Source organism: Megalobrama amblycephala, linkage group LG18 (genome assembly GCF_018812025.1).
Source record: "Megalobrama amblycephala isolate DHTTF-2021 linkage group LG18, ASM1881202v1, whole genome shotgun sequence".
NCBI classification, from domain to species: domain Eukaryota; kingdom Metazoa; phylum Chordata; class Actinopteri; order Cypriniformes; family Xenocyprididae; genus Megalobrama; species Megalobrama amblycephala.
Window position 1 is genome coordinate 16,424,505 of NC_063061.1, and position 23,393 is coordinate 16,447,897.

The following is a 23,393-nucleotide window of genomic DNA, read 5'->3' on the forward strand; positions in this document are numbered from 1 at the left end:
TTTGCATAGCCATGTTATTGTTTAATGTGCGTACTTAAAATAAAAAAGGTTCATCCATGCTGCAATTTAAGCTAGATATGCACTCAAACACATACACATGGTTCCTCTTACAGAAGACCGATGAAGGAGTTTGCCACAAGACCTTCTTTGGCTGGCAGTATTTCCACAGAATCACAGAACGAAGGGGGGATGAAGACATTCGGGTCCTCTATTCCCTCCACTAGATCAAAGAAGCTGCGGAAAGAAGAAATCGTGTCTAACACGTTGGCCTCTGGATCCATTTGAAGTTAATGAATTTTAATTTGCTTAAATAAAGATATTACTTTAGTGATCCTTGGGGTGTTAAACGTAAAACACAAAGATAAAAACAAATGGGATATAGTATGAAATAATTGGTAAAAAGAAGAAACAATCCAAAATAATATATTTAACTGTCAGAAAATGTAAATAGTGTATATGTAAAATAGAACCACGTCTGAAATGTTTACTCAGAGACTATTAGTGCTATGTCTGCATCTGTGACCCATTCAGTATCCTCCTTTTGTCATTGTCAATATTAACAGAATTAGTTGTTTTTCTCATGCTTTACTTTTACAACATTCATGAAGCACACGTTTTGTTTTATTTATGTGCATGTAATTCTTGCATGAAGATGGCAGTGATCAGAGGAAGAGGAAAAAGCAATGTAAACACATGTAATTGGTTAAGAGGGTCACTGTTGCATAATCTCCTGTTGTTCTTCAGTGTTCTACAAATGTGGTTAAGTAAAGGACAAGATTGCAGACTTGATTATAGAAGTATTGTCCATGGTTCTTGGGTATTTAATGAAAGACAGATTTAAGCATGGTTATAGTTTCTGTATGGGGCAGGCCAACCTACTTTTGTTTTGAACACTAACCTTGTCATGACAGATAATTCCCCTTTCTGTGTGAAATCGAGGGTGTAGAGAGGCACGCAGCCAAACGCAGTGAAGGTCAGCAGGTAGTGTTCTGCAGAGAAATGTACAGGGAACATTAACCAACTAGCAAGGGCTAGAGCAAATTTTATATCGGTCCACAAGCCAAAATGACAAGTTTGTTAAAAATGAACAAAATTTAAGTCAATAATTTATCAATCCTTCTTTCAAAACATGTTTTTGTAGTACCCTGATCCACTATGTTAAGCCTATTATTATAAGTTTTTATATTTTCGACCTGTCGGGATGGTTTTCGCGGGAAATTGCATACATACGTCACTCATAATAGGCCTATCCGTAAGAAAAGTTGCTCAGGCTATTTTGACTTTGGGAGTGGAGCGTACTAATGCTGTATTTACGTGCTATCGGAATTATCCACTGCACACGAACGCCCTCTCAAATCTCCCATTTAAATAAAAACTGAACAGAGGACAGTCGGCTGGCAAAAAGAGAATGTGACAGGGCTTATAATAAAACGAGAATCAGGATTGGCTTGGCTTTTCGGAGATAGCGAGACCTGAGGGATTTGAAATGTTGTAAAAGCGCCGTGGAAATGGCGTTTTTATTGCTCAACAGGTGAGTATACAAAAGATTTTGTCATAGCTCTCTATTTCATTGTAAAGCATTAAAGGGTTAGTTCACCCAAAAATGAAAATAATGTCATTTATTACTCAGCCTCATGCCGTTCCACATCCGTAAGACCTTCGTTAATCTTCGGAACACAAATTAAGATATTTTTGTGGAAATCCGATGGCTCCGTGAGGCCTGCATTGCCAGCAATGACATTTCCTCTCTCAAGATCCATAAAGGTAAAGGTAAACATGTTTAAATCAGTTCATGTGAGTACAGTGGTTCAATATTAATACTATAAAGTGACGAGAATATTTTTGGTGCGCCAAAAAAACAAAGTGACTTATTTAGTGATGGCCGATTTCAAAACACTGCTTCAGGAAGCTTCGGAGCGTTATGATTCTTCTGTGTTGAATCATGATTCGGATCGCGTGTCAGACAGCCAAACTGCTGAAATCACGTGACTTTGGCGCTCCGAACTGCTGATTCGATACGCTGATTCATTATGCTCCGAAGCTTCATGAAGCTGTGTTTTGAAATCGGCCATCACTATATGTGTTTTTTTTTTTTTTTTTTTTTTTTTTTTTTAAATATGTTTTTAGTACCTTTATGGATCTTGAGAGAGGAAATGTCATTGCTGGCTATGCAGGCCTCACGGAGCCATCGGATTTCAACAAAATATCTTAATTTGTGTTCTGAAGATTAATGAAGGTCTTACGGGTGTGGAACGACATGAGGGTCAGTAATAAATGTCATTTATTCACTTTACGCACAGTCACGCAGAGCCGAAGCACAACCATGTTTACCAAAACAAATGCATGCAGATGTTTTTTAACCGCTAGAGGGCCAAAACAAAAGTTTTATTTTAAAAAAACAAACAAATTTTTATATATATAATATATAAAAATATATAGATTTAAGTCGCAGTTGCGCAGATGGGGCATGTTTTAACACTTTGTTACATTGTGCCCCTGTTAGAACTATGCTATTCTATATACTTTTATGAATTCTATTGATAAACCATGAGAAAAAGGTGAATAAAGACTGAGAGTCAATGTTCAGAAATGATTAATTATTATTATGTTTTGAACTATGCTGTATAGCTGTGTTTTGCGGTGTGTTTGTTGTCAAACGCAAAAATTTGTTTATTTTTAATTATTAAAAAAATGCCATTATTTTATATGAAAAAGTTAATTGTATTTTATTGACAAAATATTTTAGTTTGTCTTGTATATTTTTTTGATTAGATCAGATAACATTTTAAGCTGTTGTATGGTCATGTTACAATGTGCCCCACCTATGGGGCACGTTGTCACATTTCACTTCCATTCTTTTCGGGTAAATCAAGAAAAAAAAGTATACACTGTATTAATGAAACAAAACCACATAATTGTACTGGACATGTGTGAAATTAATGTGGGGAAAAAATAGATACTTTGAACCCCAAGTGAATTAACACAAACTGAGACAGTCAAAAAGTGTTACTTTGTGCCCCGCTCTCCCCTACATTACTTAACATTTTTAGACCGTTTTATTTTAAATTGAATTTTAAAAAGTAAATAATTAGCAAACACAGGCTCTGAATATAAGACAAAATATAGATATGTATAAAAAATAAAATTAAAAAGGAGAAGGGGGGAGCAGAAAGAAGGTAGACTTCTAATTACATCAAATATTTTCCATATCTCCTTAATCAAACACACCTGATTCAGATCATCAGCTCATTAGTAGAGACTCCAAGACCTGAAATGGGTATGTCAGACACAAAATATGCAGTTTTGGGGGGCCTCCAGGAACGTGGTTTGGAACCACTGCATCAAACTATTACGAAACTACTTATTTTTCACCAGGGTATATAAATGAAATGAAATTTAAATTATATTATAGCACAGGGATGCTTGAAAATAATTCACTATGACCCGGTTTCACAGTCAGGGCTATCTAAGACAGGATTAGGCTTTAGTTCAATTAGGGTGTTTAAGTAGCTTTTATAAATGTACCCTAGAAAAAACATTACTGGTGTGCATCTTGAGACAAAACAATGGCTCTGACATATTTTAAGATATGTACAAGTTGCAGTACAAATTGCTTTCAGTTAAAACAGCTCAAACAAGCAGTTTAGTCTAGGACTAGCTTAGGCCTTGTCTGTTAAACTGGGGGTATAAACGCTTAAAATTATGTATTATTTATTTAGTTGTTTATTATATGAATTGCTGTACTATGAAATATTTGTGCTTTAAGCTGAAAAGGATAAATGTTTACAAGTGGATTTATAAAAATGGTGCATTACATAATATGAAGTAAAAATGCATGTTAAAAAAACAAAAACAAAGACCGTTTAGAAAAGTAAAAAAACTTGTGATGTTTTATACATTTGTGTTGTTTATTGCATTCTGTGCGAATCTTCAGGCAGCATAACGGCACACATTACCTTTTGTTTCCTCCACTGTTCCATTCCAGTTATTGACAAGCAATCCTTGTCCTTCTATAGAGCTGCTACCCAAGACCATTTGAGTCAGGAAATTGGCATCATGGGGAACCCCAATATGTCTGAATGGTACCTTTAATGCAGTCTTAATACAAGTTTGGTTGTGGTAATGGATCTCATAGCTGACCCCCTGTTGAAAGAAGCAAGAGTCAGCAATGCAATCCTCAATGATGAATTTTGCTAAATTTATGTTTTGTTATTTATTCTTAAACAACGGTACTTTACCTCTCTAAAGAGCAGAAGCCTGTCTACAAAGAAGGTCTGGTTCTCCTCCTTCCCAGCCGCTAGAACACGGACATTCTGCCCATAGGCATCATAGGAGAATTTCTCAAAAACACGCAAGTGTTGCCCTGGAATGAACTGAGTTGGAGAGGAATATAATATTAGTGAGAACACTTTCACATAACTTACAATTAGCATTTGCATGAGGTCTTTTTCTGCAGAGATAAACCGACTAGTAAGAGAAGTTAGAGAGAAAAATTATACGTCAAGACAGTCCACTTACCGCAGTCAGTGCTCCTTCTAGCAAGGGTGGAGACTCTAGAAGTCAAGGGAGAGTAACAAGTTTAATTTAAACTTCTCAAAGGATCCAAAACAAGCATACATCCATTTTTAGTTCTTTCAAATACTAAAGCACTATAAAGTTTACTATAATGTGCAGGCAAAGGACAGAAGGTCAGGAGGTCTTACTGCAGGGTTCAGGCCTCTGTGCATAGCTGCTGAGAGCCAGACTCAGGCAAAGTGGGATCAGAAACAGGATCTTCATCGTTACTGTGGAGTGCTGGCAGACAGGAGCCAAAGTGACTAGCAGCAGTGTTTCCGAGCCCGCCTCTTCTTATAGAGTCGAATCCGGATCATTGCTCCATGTTTTTATACTCGCCCACACTAGGCCTTTTGGTTATCTGGTCAGTGATCCATTCACTAAGGGTCTTAGAGGCTTTACAAGCTACTTGCTTGTATGTCTTACTTGGAATAATCATTTAGTAAGTGCAAAACAGAAGGAAGATTTGGATGTTTTTGAAGTTCCATTAACAGGAAATACTGTAAGGTGTATTTGTTGATAATGGGTGCATGTGTAAAACCAGGCTTGGGGTAAAAAATCCCCTTAGTCACATTATGACGACTTAGCATTTTATGACTTTAGAATTGCCTGCCACAGGTCAATGTTCAAGTGCAGGTGTCATATAATAATCTATAGAGAAAAACAAGATCATTTGATGATATGATATCAAAACACTAAAATAAGTTGCTGCACTTGGCAGAACAGTGTCAATTTGACACAATCTGATGATTATAGCTTTCCAAAAAGTCATCTATGTTCTATATTTGCTGAAAAACCATCTTAAACTAGCCTAAGCAGGTTATGGTCCCCCAGCCCCCCCAGTCCCCCAGGCTTGGAGACCAGCTAACTACACTATATTGCCAAAAGTTTGGAACACCTGCCTTTATGTGCACATGAGCTTTAATGACATCCCATTCTTAATCCATAGGGTTTAATATGGAGTTGGCCCACACTTTGCAGCTATAACAGCCTCAACTCTTTCCACAAGGTTTAGGAGTGTGTTTATGGGAATTTTTGACAATTCTTCTTGAAGCGCATTTGTGAGGTCAGGCAGTGATGTTGGCGAGAAGGCCTGGCTCGCAGTCTCCGCTCTAATTCATCCCAAAGGTGTACTATCGGGTTGAGGTCAGGACTCTGTGCAGGCCAGTCAAGTTCCTCCACACCAAACTCGCTCCTCCATGTTTTTATGGACCTTGCTTTGTGCACTGGTGCGCAGTCATGTGGAACAGGAAGGGGCCATCCCCAAACTGTTCCCACAAAGTTGGGATGAAATTGGCATGAAATTGTCCAAAATGTGTTGGTATGCTGAAGCATTAAGAGTTCATTTCACTGGAACTAAGGGGCCAAGACCAACCCCTGAAAAACAACCCTACACCATAATCCCCCCTCCACCAAACTTTACACTTGGCACAATGCAGTCAGGCAAGTACCATTCTCCTGGCAACCGCCAAACCCAGACTCATCCATTGGATTGCCAGACAGAGAAGCGTGATTCGTCACTCCAGAGAACACGTCTCCACTCCTCTAGAGTCAAGTGGCAGAGTGCTTCACACCACTGCATCTGACGCTTTGCATTGCACTTGGTGATGTTAGGCTTGGATGCAGCTGCCTGGCCATGGAAACCCATTCCATGAAGCTCTCTACACACTGTTCTTGAGCTAATCTGAAGGCCACACAAAGTTTGGAGGTCTGTAGCTATTGACTCAGAAAGTTGTAGACTTCTGCGCACTGTGCGCCTCAGCATGCGCTGACCCCGCTCTGTGATTTTACGTGGCCTACCACTTCGTGGCTGAGTTGCTTTTGTTCCCAATTGCTTCCACATTATGATACCACTAACAGTTGACCGTGGAATATTTAGTAGTGAGGAAATTTCACGAATGGACTTATTGCACAGGTGGCAGCCTGTCACGGTACCTTGCTTGAATTCACTGAGCTCCTGAGAGTCACCCATTCTTTCACAAATGTTTGTAGAAGCATCTGCATGCCTAGTGCTTGATTTTATACACCTGTGGCCATGGAAGTGATTGGAACACCTGAATTCAATGGTTTGGAGGGGTGTCCCAATACTTTTGGCAATACAGTGTATCTTAGCTAGTTTTTTTTTTTTTTTTTTTTTAGCAGGAAATCTGCTTATTACATGGCTTTCTAATTGACTTGATTCTGATTAATGCAACAGTCTGATATTCGCAGCTATCAGTGACAATTCTGTATATCAGCCCAGTGGGGTGATACCCAGGAATGTATTCTAGCAAAAAAAGCAACACTTCTTACATCCTAATGTAACATAAACACCTCTGCAATTTCCCTGCCAATGTAAATACCATTCTGACTGCTGCCCATCTGAAGTTTACTGGGGTAAGTAAGGGAGAATCAAGCCTCAGCATGTTGTACACATTGACTGAACAAGGCCACATCAAAGGGAAGATTTATGGTTTAAGTACTTCATTTAGTTCTCGTGTTCTCATATACACGCCTTTCCCTTTAACATACAGATTTATACGGTCTGGATTACTGTTTTGATTACATCTTTACTGCAGTCAAAGTACGACAAACACGGCTCACCTGTCAGGAGATCCATGCGACTCATATGCCAGCAATGTGGCTTCTTTGATCACAGAAGCGATAGACGGTTGCTTATTGTTGGGTTCAAGAATAAACGCATAGAAAGTTGAACATAATTTAGTGTCATTTTTAAAAAATTTTTTCATTCAATCCTTTGCATTTAATGGCCTGTAATTACAGTTCATCTAAATTCTTGGCAGGATCAAAGCATTATATTCAAGGCTTTGAGGCTGGAGTCACCAAACTGGTGATTGAGACACATTTTATTTCATATGGCATTTTATTATCATGGACCTTTGAAGTTGCACTAAACACTACACTCTTTATGCTGTTGACCTCCTAAATGCACTATTGTGCACTCAGTGAGTGAGATCATTGGCAGAGCGTCCACTAAGAAGTCATCAGATAAATCTGGACCTATCATTTTGTTGCTTCAGTTTCTCAACAACAACAAAACTGGAGAATATTATGTTGTTGTAGTTAAGTTGATTCAACTCATAGACTAGCATGTACCGTCATGCTAATCTTTTGTACAAATCCTGCTTTGAACTGACCCTCGTTTGTGAAGCAGTCTGGCGTAAAATGATTTGCGCAAATATATAACGCTTTAGGGGCCGTTCACACAGAACGCGTTTTTCTACTTTCCCATTGTTTTTCTATGTAAACACGTGCTTGACGGACGTGCATGACCGTTACGCTCGCGTCTCGCGTCTTTTGCAGCGCCTCAGACATGAGCGCCGCGTTTTTAAGACGCTGTGTCAAGTTAAAAGAATTTCAACTTTTACACGCAGCGCCGCTCATCAATGTCAGTTCCAAACAGTGGACCAATCAGAAGAACTTGGAGGCGGGGCAAGCGTTGCGAGTTTGGCATGACAACTGTTTTATATAATGGCAACATGGCGGAGGAGGTGCTCATTATTATCTTATTTTCTTTTTTCCATGCGTTTTTAGACGCAAAGACGCGTTCTGTGTGAACGGCCCCTTACCGACTTTCTTCAGCACATTTCCTTCATAAATGAAATTCAGCCATGGTGTGGCTCAGATGCAGAGAGTCTATGGAGACGATGTTCATTGGTACCTCCAATAACAGAACATTTGTAATGTTTTTTGGCGCAGACATTGCTACTCTGAGGAAACAAAAATGGCGGACTGCTGCGGCTCACTCAGGCCGGTATTTATGCTAATAGAGTACCTCAGAGATTACGTGTTTTTGTAGGCAAACCCAGAAGTTAACGGCGCACGGGTTCCCTCGATCGAAAGCCTGTACATTTTTCCAATAGACTTTTGAATAATCGCAAAAAATATGCTCTGTGTTTAACAAAAAGTTATGACATTTACTTGTTTTGTATATCAAGATAATCTTTACAAGTTAATACAACATTTATACATTTTGAAGCCTAAATAAAGTCGTCAGATATAAAAAGCTAACAGTAGGCTATAAATGGACCATAGCACACCATGGTCGCAGATCAACGTCACCAAAACCAAGCTTCCTCAAACTTTATTTAAAAAACAACTTTATTTAAAAACATGCTGGCTGATTATGATCTACGCTGTGTATGAATACTTATCCATTTTTTCATGAGAAATGCTGTCCAAATGTCCTGTTTGTCATTATGACGTCTAAAGTCCCCGCCAAAGGAAGTAGTCCCTTTTAGCAACTTGTTAGCAACCGCCATTTTTAAGACACAATAAAGCTTTAAAAAATCACAAGCGGGTTATAACTGGTGTGTTTTATGTCATAGATCAAAACGTGAAAATATTTCGAGGCTTTGTTAACCACAGGTGATTTAGCAGAGCAATGGAACCGGAAGTCCTAAAATGCTATCTCGCTTCCGGGTTTTGCATACAAAAACACGGCATCTCTGAGGTACTCTATAGAGCAGATTGTCACCAGTCATAGGCAGGGCATCCCCCTACTCTTACGCCCCGCCTATGACTGGCGAAGATCTGCCCTATTAGCATAGATACCGCCCTGAGTAAGCCGCAGCAGTCTGGTATTTCTGTTTCCTCACAGTAGCAGCTTCAAAACCAGAACAGCTTCTTTGGAGAGACTGTTTATGATTTATGGGGATTATTAAAAAAGGAGTGGGTGGATTTGTATCATTATAGGCTGGCTGTGTTGAAACACCTTATAAAAGTGAATTTTGCATAATAGGTCCCCTTTAAGTTATTTGGCAACACAGTTCAAAATGTATCATTTGCGATTATCTTTAGTGTGACGTGAAAGGCAGAAGATGGAAAAAACTGCAAAAATGTCATACTTTTTAGAGCATGTAAAAAAAGGGTTGTTAAAACATTGCTTGCAAAAAGTAATTTTATCAGAATGCATGCCTACTCTTGCATGGACCTCAGTGGAGAATAATGCTTTTTGCACCATAAAATGTAGTTATGGCATCAATCAGCAGGGGCTAACAGGGCCATGATAACCAACCAAATCTTGACCATTAATAAAATGTGCTTATGGATAGTTATATATCACTTAATGGTATCCTCACATAGAAATACCAGTGTAGTGAAGTTGGAGAGGGACTGGTTGGAGGGGTTGAGTTTCAGGAAAACACTTGTTATTTATACAGCTCCGGTTGCTGTAGTGGTGCACAAATCACACACTTCACCTGTAAAAAAACCCAGAATACGTAGTATGCAGAATGATGAATTGTAGATGACTGTTTTGTTGCATTTGGCTTGGCTGGCAGTTTTTTTTTTTTTTTTTGATCAAGTGTTGAAATGTCCTATTTATTGAGTGATTAATGTGTGCATTTCTTCATCACGGAGACATGTGAACTATCAGATGCTGCACATCACATTTTCATACAGTATACACCCTCTGCCACACTCTATCACACTCTGTCACTGTATTCATCATGTTCTGCTATGAATAAATGGAACACGATGAAAAAATGTTGACTTGTTGAAGCAGATTGTGGCTGAAGCTCCTGAGGATCAGTAGCAGAGATCACGCTTCACAAGTTGTATTATACACAGACAAATTTTTCTTTCATATGCAGCATCTGTGTTCTGTTTGGAGTGCACACTCCATTCAGCCTTTGTGTCATGATGAAGAGCAGCACAGGCAATTAAACATATAGAGATAGTAAACCTTCCCTCACGTCGTCGTTCACTTAGTGGCCATTAGGGGTTTTGCCTGAAAACATGCATCATTCTGTCATGTTTTCTTTGCCTTGCAATCAGATAGTGTGATTATGACAGTCCGTGTGTGGGAAAGCGTACAGTGTGTAATTAACAAAAACTTCTTGAACTTGGTGGGAAAGCAGTGTTTTTAAATCTCTAGAAGATTCCAGCTGTCTGAGCAGAAGAATGATCTCAGAGTAGAGACACACCTGCTTCTCAGGATCTGATGATTTTAGAAGATGAGTCAATGACCAATAATAGTGTCCATGATAAAGAAAGGGAAACACTTTTAAAAATCTAGTTTAAACACATCTACAAGTCCTTAGAAATTTACTCTATTCATGTTGCCTTAAAGGGATAGTTTACCCCAAAATTAAAAATTTGTCATCATTTACTCATCCTCAAGTTGTTCCAAACCTGTATACATTTCTAAAACAAAGAACTTTATACAGGTTTGGAACTACTTGAGGGTGAGTAAATGATGACAAAATTTTAATTTTCGGGTGAACTATCCCTTTAAAAATCTTTTGAAAAACATTTATACCATTTTCAAGAAAAGTTTCAATTTAATGACTCAATGTAAGTGTCATGTGTTGAAGTATAAAGTAGAATATTTCACATATACACATTTTAATCATTATTTTAAATGTAAAAACATTTTTTTAATGAATACCTTGAATTATTATTTCATAAAGATTATTATATTTTTGGGGAGTCACATTACAGGACATTTTACAACCTAGTCCATATTTGGATTAAAATATGTATTTTTAAATCTGTATGCCAAACTATTAAATACCATTTTCTTTTCAAGAATTTAATTCCTTTTAATGAGTTTTTTTCTTCATTATGATATCACCCTGACATGTATTTTACTCAAAAAATCATAATGAATTTAAAATCAGAAATTAAAGCATGCTTATCAAATAACAAATAAATCTGAATGCAGTATATTTTCGAATAAATAGATCCAAGACAAAAACAAGAATCATGTGATTGACCCAAATCCTGCTCTCCCCTAGAACCTTTAGCCAATAGGAGTGGACAGGAGGAAATGATGTGTGTGGTCTTTGTGTTAAACTTTTCAGGAGACGCCTGACTCTTCACGTGCACTGAGCTGTGTCTTGTTATTCTAGGCTCAGGTTAGAAAGATGTTGGCAGGTCTGGTTCACAGATTTTGTTGACCTCCGTCTGTTTTGGAGGCATCATGCCTCTGCCTGTTGCAACATTCAGTTTAGATACCTTGCCAGATGACGGAGTATTTCTTTTTTTGTGAACTCTTTCCTCATTTTATGTAATTGGATGTTTTCTTCGTTTCTTTTTACATGTCAAGTCTGGTCACGTTAACTTTCCAGTTCTGGATCGATAGTATCAAGTTTTCAGTTTTTTGAAAGCCTTGTGTAACTCATGGAAAGATTTACACATCCACATAGTAGCAGTGCAGATTACATGCTAATATAGTAGGATCTTGTATTCATGGAGAAAGAGAAGTTCAAACTAGCCAAAGCAAGTTTGCTGGTCTTAGCTGGCCTGGTTATGCTGGTCTATTTTATGGTTTTAGTGGGCTTCTGGACACCATTTACATATGCTTCAGCATGTTAATCAACACATAAAAATAAGTACTTCTTTAAAGCATGGCAAAAACTTATTAAAACAAATATTCAACATGCACTTTAACTTAAAAGTTTAAAACAAGTGTGTTAAGAAACAGTCATGAAAGCGTACTCTCTGTAAACCAACCTAAGTGGCCTTTTAAATATATAAATGTCTGAAAGTACAGTTTTTTTTTTAAATCTTAAAATTAACTTTTAAGATTTTAGGTACACTGCAAATGCACATACAATATAAGTGCACTTATTTTTCACAAGGGCATTTTGACCAGCATAAACCAGGAAAGACCTGAAAACCAACTTAAAGGTGCAGTATGTAAGAATTATGTCCGCTAGAGGTCGCTAGAGGTCTATTCAAAACAAAGGCGTAGCTTGATGACGTCAAGTTTGAGATTGGAATCTTGGGACATGTGGTCTCCATCTCAACGGAAGGTGCAAAAGAATAAGGATAGGACTCGGAAAGAAATCAAGTTCATGGATGTGATTATTAACGTTATTGTAGTATGAAGCAGAGCAGGACCGAGTGTTGTGGGAGCTGAACGAGGCCGCTGGAGCGATTGCGCAACACACACCTCACGAGCAGCAGAACTTTTATTATGACACAGTCGCCGGCGCCGCTTCCGCTTTTCCGGTCATAAGTATGAGGTAACGCAGCTCTGTTTATCATATTAGATACATTTGAGAGTGTTGAAAATGATGTTATAACGTTACTCTTTGCGTTCGCCCGGCGGCTGCTGTGAGACACTGTTGCACACTGCAGTAAACTAGATCGATTTTAGAATATTATATTAAATACTGGATGTCTTGTTTTGATAAATGGCATGCAATTAATTTAAAAATGTATTGTATGATAGAGAAAATTCTGTATTACTGATACTAAAAATAAAGCTGTATTTGATTATGCTATGTTAGCTACTTCACAAAATAGTGTTTTTCTCTGAGGCCTGGTAAAGCATGGTACTCACAAAAAAATCAAGAAAATTAGATTTAAACAATAAAACTAAACGTGTTGAGCTATATAACAATTAATTTTCTGTCTATAAAAATGTGTCCCTTGTCTATTAAAATGTGTAACGTTAATATATTAAAGCGTCTTTGATGTTTCCATGGTTTCTACAAAATAAAACCGGAAGCCAAGGCAGACCGAGGGTTAACGCGGGTATGACGCAATTGACAGGCGACTCCTCACACGTCCCGGAGCCTTGGATAAAATTGCAATTTTCTCACGATTTACAAATAGTTGGAAACATTTGGGATATTGTAAGTACTCAAGTGAACAAAATATATAACACTGGCCTAGTGGTTTTTGGATATTTTACTGCAAAAATCTTACATATTGCAGCTTTAAGCTGGATTAAGCTGTTTTTTCTTTGAGCAGTGACACATTTGTTTTACTAGATCATGAATGTTTGTATATGCACATGTAGCAAAACACTTTAATGTAATGATGGAAGAGTTAGATTGTTTTGATTACATTGTTTGATTTAATTTTAGGTTTCATTTACTGTAATTTAACAGCCTCTTGCAACCAGACATATGAACACTACAATGACATTGTAGTGTTAATTCACTTTGTCCTTGTTATAAAGTCATAAATGAAATCTAAGCACATTACTCAAATCTACATCGTAAATTGTCTTATGAAGTAAATTTTCCAATTAATGTGTCTGAAATCTTTTAATGCCGTATCCGAAATTAATGAGATCATTCTTTGGCTATCCGGCGTTTGGCAATCAGTAGATAGGAGCAGACAATGATGCCAAATCATCTGGGAGGCGATTAGCACATTTTGAAGGTGAAGCAACATTTGGAGAGTTTATGACCCAAACGCCTCTCATATCAGGTTATCGTCTAGAGACTAATATTCCCTTTTCCACACCTTCGTCTTAAAATCAGAGCCCACCAGAGAGGAGAAAAACTGCAACAGCCGCTCCAAACATGCACAGGATGTTCTTTCACTCCTTTGAATGATTAGACATCATATGAAATCTTCCCTTATAGTGGATGAACCATGTCTCTGACTTAAATAAAACTCAGAGGCATACCATTTATCACCATGATTTATACTTTTATCCTGATGTGAACAACTAAAGAATGGAGCCCATGGCAACAACAGTCTATTTCAATGATTCACTGCCCATTCAGTTAGTGAGAGACGTTCCCAAGGACATATAACCAGATTTTCAATGTTGTTGCTTCCATGACGGAGGAAAGACAGATATGTATAAAATTTGAGAACTGTCTTTGGCTCCAGAAACAAGGTGATATATTTCCTCCAGTCAATATACATCATTCGGTGTTTCCAGTGTTCACCTACCCAGAATGCACTAGAACCAGACACTCTCATGACAATTCGTATAAGATTTGGTGCACTCGTGGCGATATGAATATGTTTTCGTATGATCTGCTCATGCCATGTTGAGGATTGGGTTTAGGTGTGGACCTACAGTACATGGGGTTGTTTTATCTACAAGTTATTCATTTTCATTCAGATCAAATGAATTCATATGAAATTGCGAACTCTTATTCTTATGATACCATTTTAGCCAGATTGGAGACCAGCGACCACCTCAAGGCCTGTTCTCGCCAAGAAATATGTTTGTCAAGAAAATGTTGTGCTATATCCACATTTGATTAGTCTGTTCAGATCAATAATAAGATAAAAAGTATTATAAAAATTAAAGACAGCTGTAGTTTTACCAAGTCATAGTTTTATAAATTGGCACCGGCTCTGGGCATGTGAACAAAAGCACAAATTGTATCGGTTGGCCAGTTTTCTTCGGAGTGAAAAGTTTTATTGACATCATGTGAATGTTTGTATTGATTGGAGCAGACACAGTTTATCATGCAGAATTTTTCTGACAAAGATTCATGTGTGAACAGACCTCAAATGCTCAGGAACTTTGGACATCAGGTGCCAAAATCATCTGAATTGCAGCATTTATGGAAAAATTCTTTGCAAGTTGTCTGTAACATTTCACTTTCTTGAAGCTTGCCAAATACTAGATGCATTGAGCTTTTAAATTCAGCTATTCGCATTAGAAAAACTAGAGGTGTCTGAAGCGAAATCTAGATTACATTGTTTTGTTGTTGTTGTTTTTTTTTTACATTATTGTCTCCAAACATTAGCACTTTTATGACTAAACTGAAGTAAGAGAGAATTCACATTACTGTGCATGTAATAAAAAGGTCTTTCAGCAAGTCTAACAATTAAACACTATGCAATATGCTTAACTGCTCCCAGTAACCACAGTGGTCCACAAACCTGTATATGACGGTTAGAGATAACATACTCAGCCTGTTTTACTGCATTTGCCGTGTTTTACTGCATTTGCCGTGTAGAATCAGGCAAGTAATTACCTCTTAAAGTTGTAAGCGTGAAACTTAAAACAGGTAGGCTGCAGCCCACCTACAATTAAGTTACCATGGACTGGTGCATTCAAGTTTACTTGGCAGCTACTCAGCAATATAGTGAGGCATATGTTTCATGTTTAGGCATGTCAGGATTGACCAGAGAGAGCAGAAACACATAAAAACTGAGAGCTGATCAGGGTCATTGTGGGGAAAGTGAAGTGTTGGCGATGATGGGTCCCAGATGAATGTCTTGGAAATGTCTCACAAGACACAAAGAATCGCCTCTTCGACACTGAAACTCAGATGTTTGCAGCTGGAGGTATGAGCTGTTGTGAGAGCTCTGTCCTTGTTCCTCAGCCTCCTCTGTCTGTCCATGCCGTAATGTCACAGGTTATAATAATGCATAAAGCATGTTGTTTCACACTAGTCATCCATAGACATGGGCACTGTGAACATAAATAAAATTTCTCCTCTAGTGGACTTTAATTCCTCTAGCCAATGTTAAACAAAACCCACAAAAACTAACTTTACCTATAAATGCTAAACATGGTTGTATGCCTTTATCCACCTTATTTTTCAATGCAAATTTCCTGTGAATGTGCGAGACTTCCAATTCATTAGCTGCTATAGGTAAATAACAAGAAGAATAACAAAATGCAGTAACGGTTAAACTATTCATGTGTCAAAGCAGTTTATAATTACTATAATTAAAAATATGAAAACAAACACCAGTTTGCAAATTCAAGCAGCATAACTGACTGTTTTATAACTGACACCAGAAACCTTAAGGTAAAAAAAGACATGCCTGCTCTTATGTTAAAGATAAGGTTGGGAATGTAACAGCGTAAGAAATTCACAGAGCCTCTGAAAAAACACTTCGCACAAGCACTAGAAACTTACACGAGCATGCAAAACTTTTGTGTGCTCACACGTGGCTGTGCTGTATTGGGTAAATTATCACAGCTTCCGCTCAGAAAAAAAAATTGTTCAATACAATGTGGTGTGACTGTGAATTCAAACGTTTCTTGTGGGCATGCTAATGTCTCAGAGGTTCCCTTTTGAGATCTGTTTACTTGACAGTATGCTATGGGGAAACCTCTTTCTCCTAGAATACTGAAGCCCTATTACATCACACCTGTAAAAAATTACTGGCCAATGACTATCAAGCGCTCTTGCAATGGACGGAGCATCTGCTGTGCTGGACCATCATTACCTCAGAATCTTTCTCCTTCAAGCTATTGGAAGCTCCTATCACCTTTGATCTACGCCTTCAAAAGATGACACTCTTTTTTTGCCAATCCCCTTCAGCATTCCGGTAATGAGGAAGATGGCCCTAGAGGAATGTAACACGTGTGGGGGAGTTATTCAGCTCCCGAACGGACACGAGGTGTGCAACTTGTGCCTGGGTCACACCCACACTGAGATGGTGCTTGATAGACCTGGCTGTCAGCACTTTGAGGAGATGACAGTTGGGGTTCTACGCATGAGGCTGTTTGTTCTGCTGGGCACTGTTTCTGCTGCCCCTCTGCTTCCCCATCCGGTCGCCGTCGAGCCGTGGGACAGAAAGCATCGACAGGTGCTGAGGCTCTTTAAGCAACCTCATGCCAGCTCAACGCCCTGATTTGCAGTGACTGTCCTCTCTTAAACCGAGGACAGTCTTCACCCCTCCAACGGAGCCCATGAGTGGATCTCATTTGGTGCCTTGGATGACGATTCCACATGTCCACAATGGCCATGGAGAAAGAAGGGGCCCCCCAGAGACTGACACCTTTTTTCCCTGAGGTGCATGATGAGATCTCTCGGTCATGGCGCACGCCACATTCTGCAAAGAACTTCTCTTCTCTCAACCATCCACCGAGCCGAGTGCTAAGGCAATGCCAAGCTGTTGCCCATCAAGGAAGCCATTGTGGCCTACCTCTGCCCTTCAGCCTGGGACTGGAAGTCCAAAGCATTGCTTCCTTCCAAGCCATGTCAGACTACGGCCAACTTAGCAGAGAAGGCCTTCGTCGTGGAAGGACAGGCAACTTCCGCCCTACAGTGGTGGTGCTGCAAGTGTTCTAGGCCAAGCTGCTTAAGAAGATGGACGAGGAAGGCCCGGACCTGGAAGTATTCAGCTATTTTTGGCAACAGACTTAGCTCTCTGGGCTGCAAAGAGGATGGCTCTGGGCTGCAGCATGGGAAGCATGGTGATTTTGAACCGCCACTTGTAGCTCACTCTCACAGAGATGAAAAAACGTCTTTGTTAGATGCCACTGTGAGTGCCCAAGGTGTCTTTGGCGATGCTGTGTGCATGTTTTTTGAGAGGTTCTTGGAAGCTCAAAAGCAGTCCAAGACCATGAGCCACTTCCTGCACAGACGCGCCGGAGCTGCTCAGCCAGAGCACTCTGGGTCATCATCCGCCTAGCGCCAGTCGCAGCGGCATGACAGGCAAACCACCACAGCTTCCTCAACTCCTTGGAAAGAGCCTGAGCCAGTGGTGAGACCAAAGATGTAGAGGCGATTCCTTAAGCAGATGGGACCACAGCAAGCCTCCGGCAGAGTCCCTGCCACATTTCTGAAAGGTATATGTAGCATGAGGAGGAAGGCGCTACCCAGTGCGAGCAATGAGCAGGTGTTTGGGAAGGTGGCATGTCAGAGAGGCTGCTCATCTGTCCCCCTGCATGTTGCTGGCAACAGCCCCGAGTGTTTGAATGTTATGTAATTGCCTGTAATCAACCCTACAATAAAAACAAAAATAACATGCATCAATATCAGAGCTCTTTTTTCTCCTCACTGTTTACGGAATGTGTGGCGCACTCTGCCAGTCATGTCGCGTTGGGTGGTGTGTATGATAGAAAAAGTCTATATGCTTCAGTTTGCACGCAGACCAGCCAGCTTCGCCGGTGTGGCGATGTCAGCAGTATCCGACCAGACGGGCCGGTGCTCTCAACATAGATCCATTTGCTTTTTGCCAAGCAGGCAGTAGCGTTAGTACCCCCCAAGTTAAAGGAGAGCGGGTTTTACAGTCAATATTTACTGGGCCTGAGAAAAGAGGGAGGGTTGCGTCCAATTCTGGATTTGAGACTGTTAAACAATGTGCTGTCAAAGCTTTCTTTCAAGATGACCACAGTGAAGCAGATCATGTCAAGCCCAGGGACTGTTTTGTGTCAGTGGGTCTAAAGGATACTTATTTTTATATACAGATAGCCTTCCTGAGATTTGCTTTTGAAGGCCTGGCTTATCAGTTCAAAGTCCTACCCTTCAGGTTAGCTTTGGCACCTAGACTGGTTAATTATGGTACATTCTCAGGATGTCCTTCTCAGTCACAAATGCAGATTTCTCGATCACCTCAGGTGTTTGAGGCTTAACCCACAAAGAGCATTTCGTTCTTGGGAATGGACTTGGACTCTCACTCAATGCAGGCATGCCTGTCTCAAAAGTGTGTGCGGGTGATGAACAGGGACCTCGCGATGTTCAAGCTGGGGAGGTCCTTGCATCTAAAGGGTTTTCAGCAAACGTTAGGGTTGATGGCAGTAGCTGTTTGTCACCTGGGTCTGCTATATATGAGATCCCTTCAGCTGTGGCTGAATGCCTGTGTGCCACACAATGTGTGGCGGAGGTGCCAGATGCACTTTTTGGTGACTCACACCTGCGTGAGTACTTTAGCCCCCTGGTTCGACAGTGGAATCTATGACTGCGGAGCCTTGATGGGCAGAATGGTAGGAAGGATGGTGGTCACAACAGATACATCGTCAACCCGCTGAGGAGCCCTGAGTGGTGGCAGACCAGCCTTTGGTGCATGGACAAGAGTGCAGAAGTCATGGCATATAAACCACTTAGACCTCTGCAAATCTTCTTTCCATCAGGGCAGTCTACATCCCTGGTTACCTAAATGGCAGGGCAGTCATGCTGTCCAGGGAGGGTATAGTCCATTGGGAGTGTGGCGGCTGCATCCCCAGATGGTACAGCTAATTTGGAGCCTGTTCAGGGAGGCGGAGATAGATTTGTTTGCATTAGAAGAAAACACGCGTTGCCTGCTGTTCTTTTCCCTAACGCGCTCCCCCGAGGGGATACGGTGTTGAGCCAGGTGTGTCGCAAAGGGTGATGAATACTATAGCAGAGGCTAGGGTCCCTTCTAATAGGTGCCTGTATGCTCATAAAATGGAAGGTGTTTGTGGACTGGTGCAAGACGCATAATGAGGACCCAGTGACTTGCCCTGTGTCAGTCGTTTTATCGTTTCTGCAGGACCGCTTGGACAACGAACACTCGCCTTCTGCACTTATGGTGTATGTGGCTTGTATCGCATCATTTCATGCTCAGGTAGACCAGTAATCAGGCAGGAGGCATAATTTAGTGACAGGCAGGATGAATGTGAACAGACGAGACAGACAACAGGTCAGATATGGGCATGTGCCAAAATGATACCAAGAAAGATTTATTTTCTCATATGAACAGGTGGTTTCATTTTATTTTTACAATCTATGACAGCCGCGTGTGTTTGTCTCACTTTTTAAAATCCTCTAGCATTTTCCAAGAATGGACATGGTGGGGGAAAAGATTCCTTTTTTTATTGCTGAATGTTAAAAAAAAACACACTTCCACTGACTTGAGGAAAACAAATCATCTGCTGCTTGTACCATGCACCCATCTAACCTTGACCACAAGGACATGCAGAGGTGAGGAGGTGTTTAGACGTTTCAAGCGGGGGAAACGAAAAAGTAGAAATAAACTGGCAAGACATAACCGTCAAGAGGTTGAGTAGAGATATCACATTAAACTAACTAGAGCACTGTCTTTTTGGCATTTCTCAAACATACAAATAAGACCCGAAATGTAAGGAAGAAAGGTAGGGGATCTAAAGTATTTCTGCTCAAACTTCAAACAAAACATCCCTTCATTTAAAATAAAAAATGATATTTCGTTGTGCTGTCATAATACAGCATTAAACCCCTCAGGATTTAACATGTATATTGTTGTTTTGTTTTGTTTTTTCACCAAAATAATCACAACTCATCTCCTTTATGGAAGAAGTGCACGAAAACATTGAGCACGTAACTGTCTAGTTCTAATCTTCCTCCGTTTTTTGGTGTCGATTTTCTGTGCCTAACCCAATAGAGTTCACCTCCCTCAACACTATTATTCTTTACATCTTCTCAACAAGGTGGAAAGCTGATGCTGACTGTGGACACTCTTTATAGAAGGTGAAGAATTAAAAAACAGCTGATTTTAGTACACTTCATCTCAGGCTTATTGACACTGACTAGTTGTTAATGTAGGAGCATTTCCATCCAAACAGAGTTAGTCAGTGCAGCTGTTTCTAGTTTGGTTCGGGCCCAATGAGTGCTTTAAAATGGAGTCGAATATGAAAAGTAATGATAAAATAATAATTACAATGACTTGCACTATTTGGTGTCTTACAGAGTAACTGTGAATATATTAAATAATTATGAAATATATGGACCTAATGAAAAAAATGACCTGAAGTTAAAAAAAAAAAACAGTGAACAAACAGCCTCCACATTACACACTAAAAATGAAACGCATTAGAACGCAAGTAGAATATAAAGTTTGCATATTTTGGCATTTTAATGACCCCTAATAATTTTCACAGCTATTTGTCTTGTCATTTGAGACTGTGTTTGTGTGTGTACATGATTGTGTATCCTGCACAGAAACTTTTCAGGGCCGTTCACACAGGACGAGAATTAAACAGAAGTCTCATAACTCAACCCATTGTTGCAAAATGTAAATATGTTCATCCCATCCCCAGATTCATTTGATTCATCCTTTAATTTTCATTTTTAACTGATACTGATCTATGTGTGTGTGTTTATTCTGTTATTTAGAGTGTGCACATATATCAGTTTCCAAAATTGCAATTTTGTTTCTTTATGCATCATATTTCAAGGGTTGGGCATTTATGATCACAGTTCGGAAATATAAAGTAGGAATATCCCACATCTGATGTCGAATGGAATGCATCAAACAAAGAAAAGAATGTGTCCCGTGTGAACAGCCCCTTTACTCTTGTTGTCCCAAAGTACCAGGACCAAACGATGGAGTGGATGCATCCATCAGCCTGGTGTCAGTCTCTCTTCAGTCCTGCGCTAGAGGAAGATGTGGAGTGGAATGAAGTCCTGAGACGCTGTGAGGCCTTCCATTCCTCCCGTCTATTTCTCCCGCTGGCCACTCTAACCAGATGGATGTGCTGATAATGAGGGCGACTCGACTGAGTGACGGGAAAGTGGGTTGAGTGGGAGAGACTATATGTTCTTTATTTCTTTGTTATCTGTCAAAAGCTATTAGCACTGACAGCCCGGCCCACGGCCCCCTCACATTTAACCCACAATCTCCTTTGGAAAAAGAAGGCTCCCGTGTGACAAACCTTACCCTGTAGGGATGCAAAGCAAGTCAAGGCAGTGCATCTGTAAGACGACATCAGGTGCCCACATGCGTAACTCTAGACAACAGCAGCATATTTCTCAGAGCCACAGTCATTTCGAGGCCTCTCGCGTTTGGTCATTCACATTCTCGCACACACGCACACTACTTTTTTTTTCCGAACCCCAGATTACATTTGTCATTGATTTCCTGTTGGCAAAGCAACATGATCATAAAACATCTCTGTGGATCAAATTCATGTAAACATACACCTTATGTTAGAGTGGTTTATATTGCATGACGGTGGAGGGGGGATGTCACAGTTCAAATGAGGGTCAGCTCCCAAAAAACACAACCTTGAAAGGAAAGGAAAGAAAAAAAAAAAAGGCCAAAAAGAGACAACAAAAGAGTAAACGAGTATAAAAAATGAGGCGTCCGTATAAGAAAGGCTACAAAAAACTCCACTGGCCCTCTGGCATCAGCATACAGCAAAAGGCACCACAATATTACTCTATTTTTTTTTTTTAAGTTGTGAAAAAATTGGCACATCTTTTTTATGCTGTAAATCAAAATGTACATATAAATAGAGTTTTCCCTATAAAAAAAGTCTTTGCTGTTAACTAGTAGACAACTTTTGCTAAAATGAAAATAAATATTTCATTTGTTTATAATATCTGTCAGTTATATAAAATAAAAATATTTCTTATAGGTGCATGTCTATAGTAGATCGATTTTTGTGGATAGGTGGTGGTCTCTCTAGTGGGGTGCATTGTCCAGTTTGGAGCGCGAGTGCGTCAGTCTGGTCTGTGTGTTGGCACGAGGCCCGTGCCGCCCGCTCTGGGCGTGAGAAGTCCGCGTGTCGGGCACGGGCCTGTAGAGGGCGGAGGGCTCGGCGGCGTTCATGTTCTGCATACTGAGGAATGGCGTGCTCTCACCTTCCTCCTCCTCCGAATCACTGTCTGACAGGCAGCTGCGCGAGCCCAAGTCTCGGGACGGTTGGTAGCCGCGTGGCGCCACGTGGCCATTGAGTCTGGACCTGCGCCAACGCCGACTGCTTCTCTTTGGTTGCTCCATCGAGGAGAGGTACTCCTGGGTGCTTTCGTACTCTTCCTCCTGAGCCAGCCGGTAGGGGCTGGAGGGAAGGCTGCCCGTGCTGTCTCGCAGGTAGCTGCCGCGCTGCTGCTGCCGGTAGGGCTCGTGGCCCCGCGCCTCGTGCAGCGGCACCTGGTAGCGTCGCAGCAGCGGCTGGTCCTCCTCCGGCGGGTAGGGAGCGTGTGCGGCGGGGGGCAGAGACATGGCGTGGCTGGCGTTGGGAGACGTGATCTGGAAGGTAGGCACCTGCGGGGGCAGTGAGTAATGGAAGTCCACGGGAGACAGGCGAGCTGGCGTGGTCAGCGCTGACACGTACCTGTGGCGAGAGAAGGACAGGGAGAGCGAGACAGAGAGAGGAAGAAGAGCGGGAGAAAAGAAGGTTGTGTGGAACAGATATGCACATTAGTCAAACGTTTTAAGTACAGATAAATGTGAAGGGACCCACCACCGAGATAAAAAGTTGCATTCAGGGGTTCTCAACCTTTTACAGTTCTGACATTCACTCATCATTTAGGATCTCAGAAAATGCTAAATCACATTCTTAAGGCTAAATGCCTTTTCACTGGGCATTTCTTCTCTGCTGTCCATCCAAGTTGGATCTATAAATAATGTACTGTATACTACAATTCAAAAGTTTGAAGGTTTTTAAGTCTCTTATGGTCACCAAGGCTGCATTTATTTGATCAAAAATACAGTAAAACAGT

General features: G+C 40.4%; 3 protein-coding genes across 12 annotated transcripts in view; all 3 read right to left on the reverse strand.

Moving 5' to 3' along the window:
* On the reverse strand, nucleotides 1-4,861 carry epdl2 (ependymin-like 2). The gene is made up of 6 exons (XM_048166170.1): nucleotides 4,704-4,861; nucleotides 4,519-4,553; nucleotides 4,239-4,373; nucleotides 3,957-4,143; nucleotides 899-989; nucleotides 1-234 (listed from the first exon to the last, which is right to left on the reverse strand). Exons 1-6 carry the CDS (start codon nucleotides 4,777-4,779, stop codon nucleotides 108-110), a joined length of 651 nt encoding a protein of 216 aa, XP_048022127.1. The 5' UTR covers nucleotides 4,780-4,861; the 3' UTR covers nucleotides 1-107.
* LOC125252666 (serine/threonine-protein kinase pim-2-like) overlaps nucleotides 1-23,393 on the reverse strand; it is a 681,247-nt gene that overhangs the window by 18,927 nt on the left and 638,927 nt on the right. The gene's annotated exons all lie outside the window — the stretch shown is intronic.
* The window catches only part of nrg2a (neuregulin 2a), a 115,307-nt gene continuing 111,531 nt past the window's right edge, over nucleotides 19,618-23,393 (reverse strand). For all 10 annotated transcript variants that reach the window (XM_048166127.1, XM_048166123.1, XM_048166128.1 and 7 more), the window contains one exon: nucleotides 19,618-23,005. In XM_048166127.1, the coding sequence (XP_048022084.1) occupies nucleotides 22,354-23,005 (652 nt within the window). In that variant the 3' untranslated portion in view covers nucleotides 19,618-22,353. The remainder of the gene's footprint in view (nucleotides 23,006-23,393) is intronic.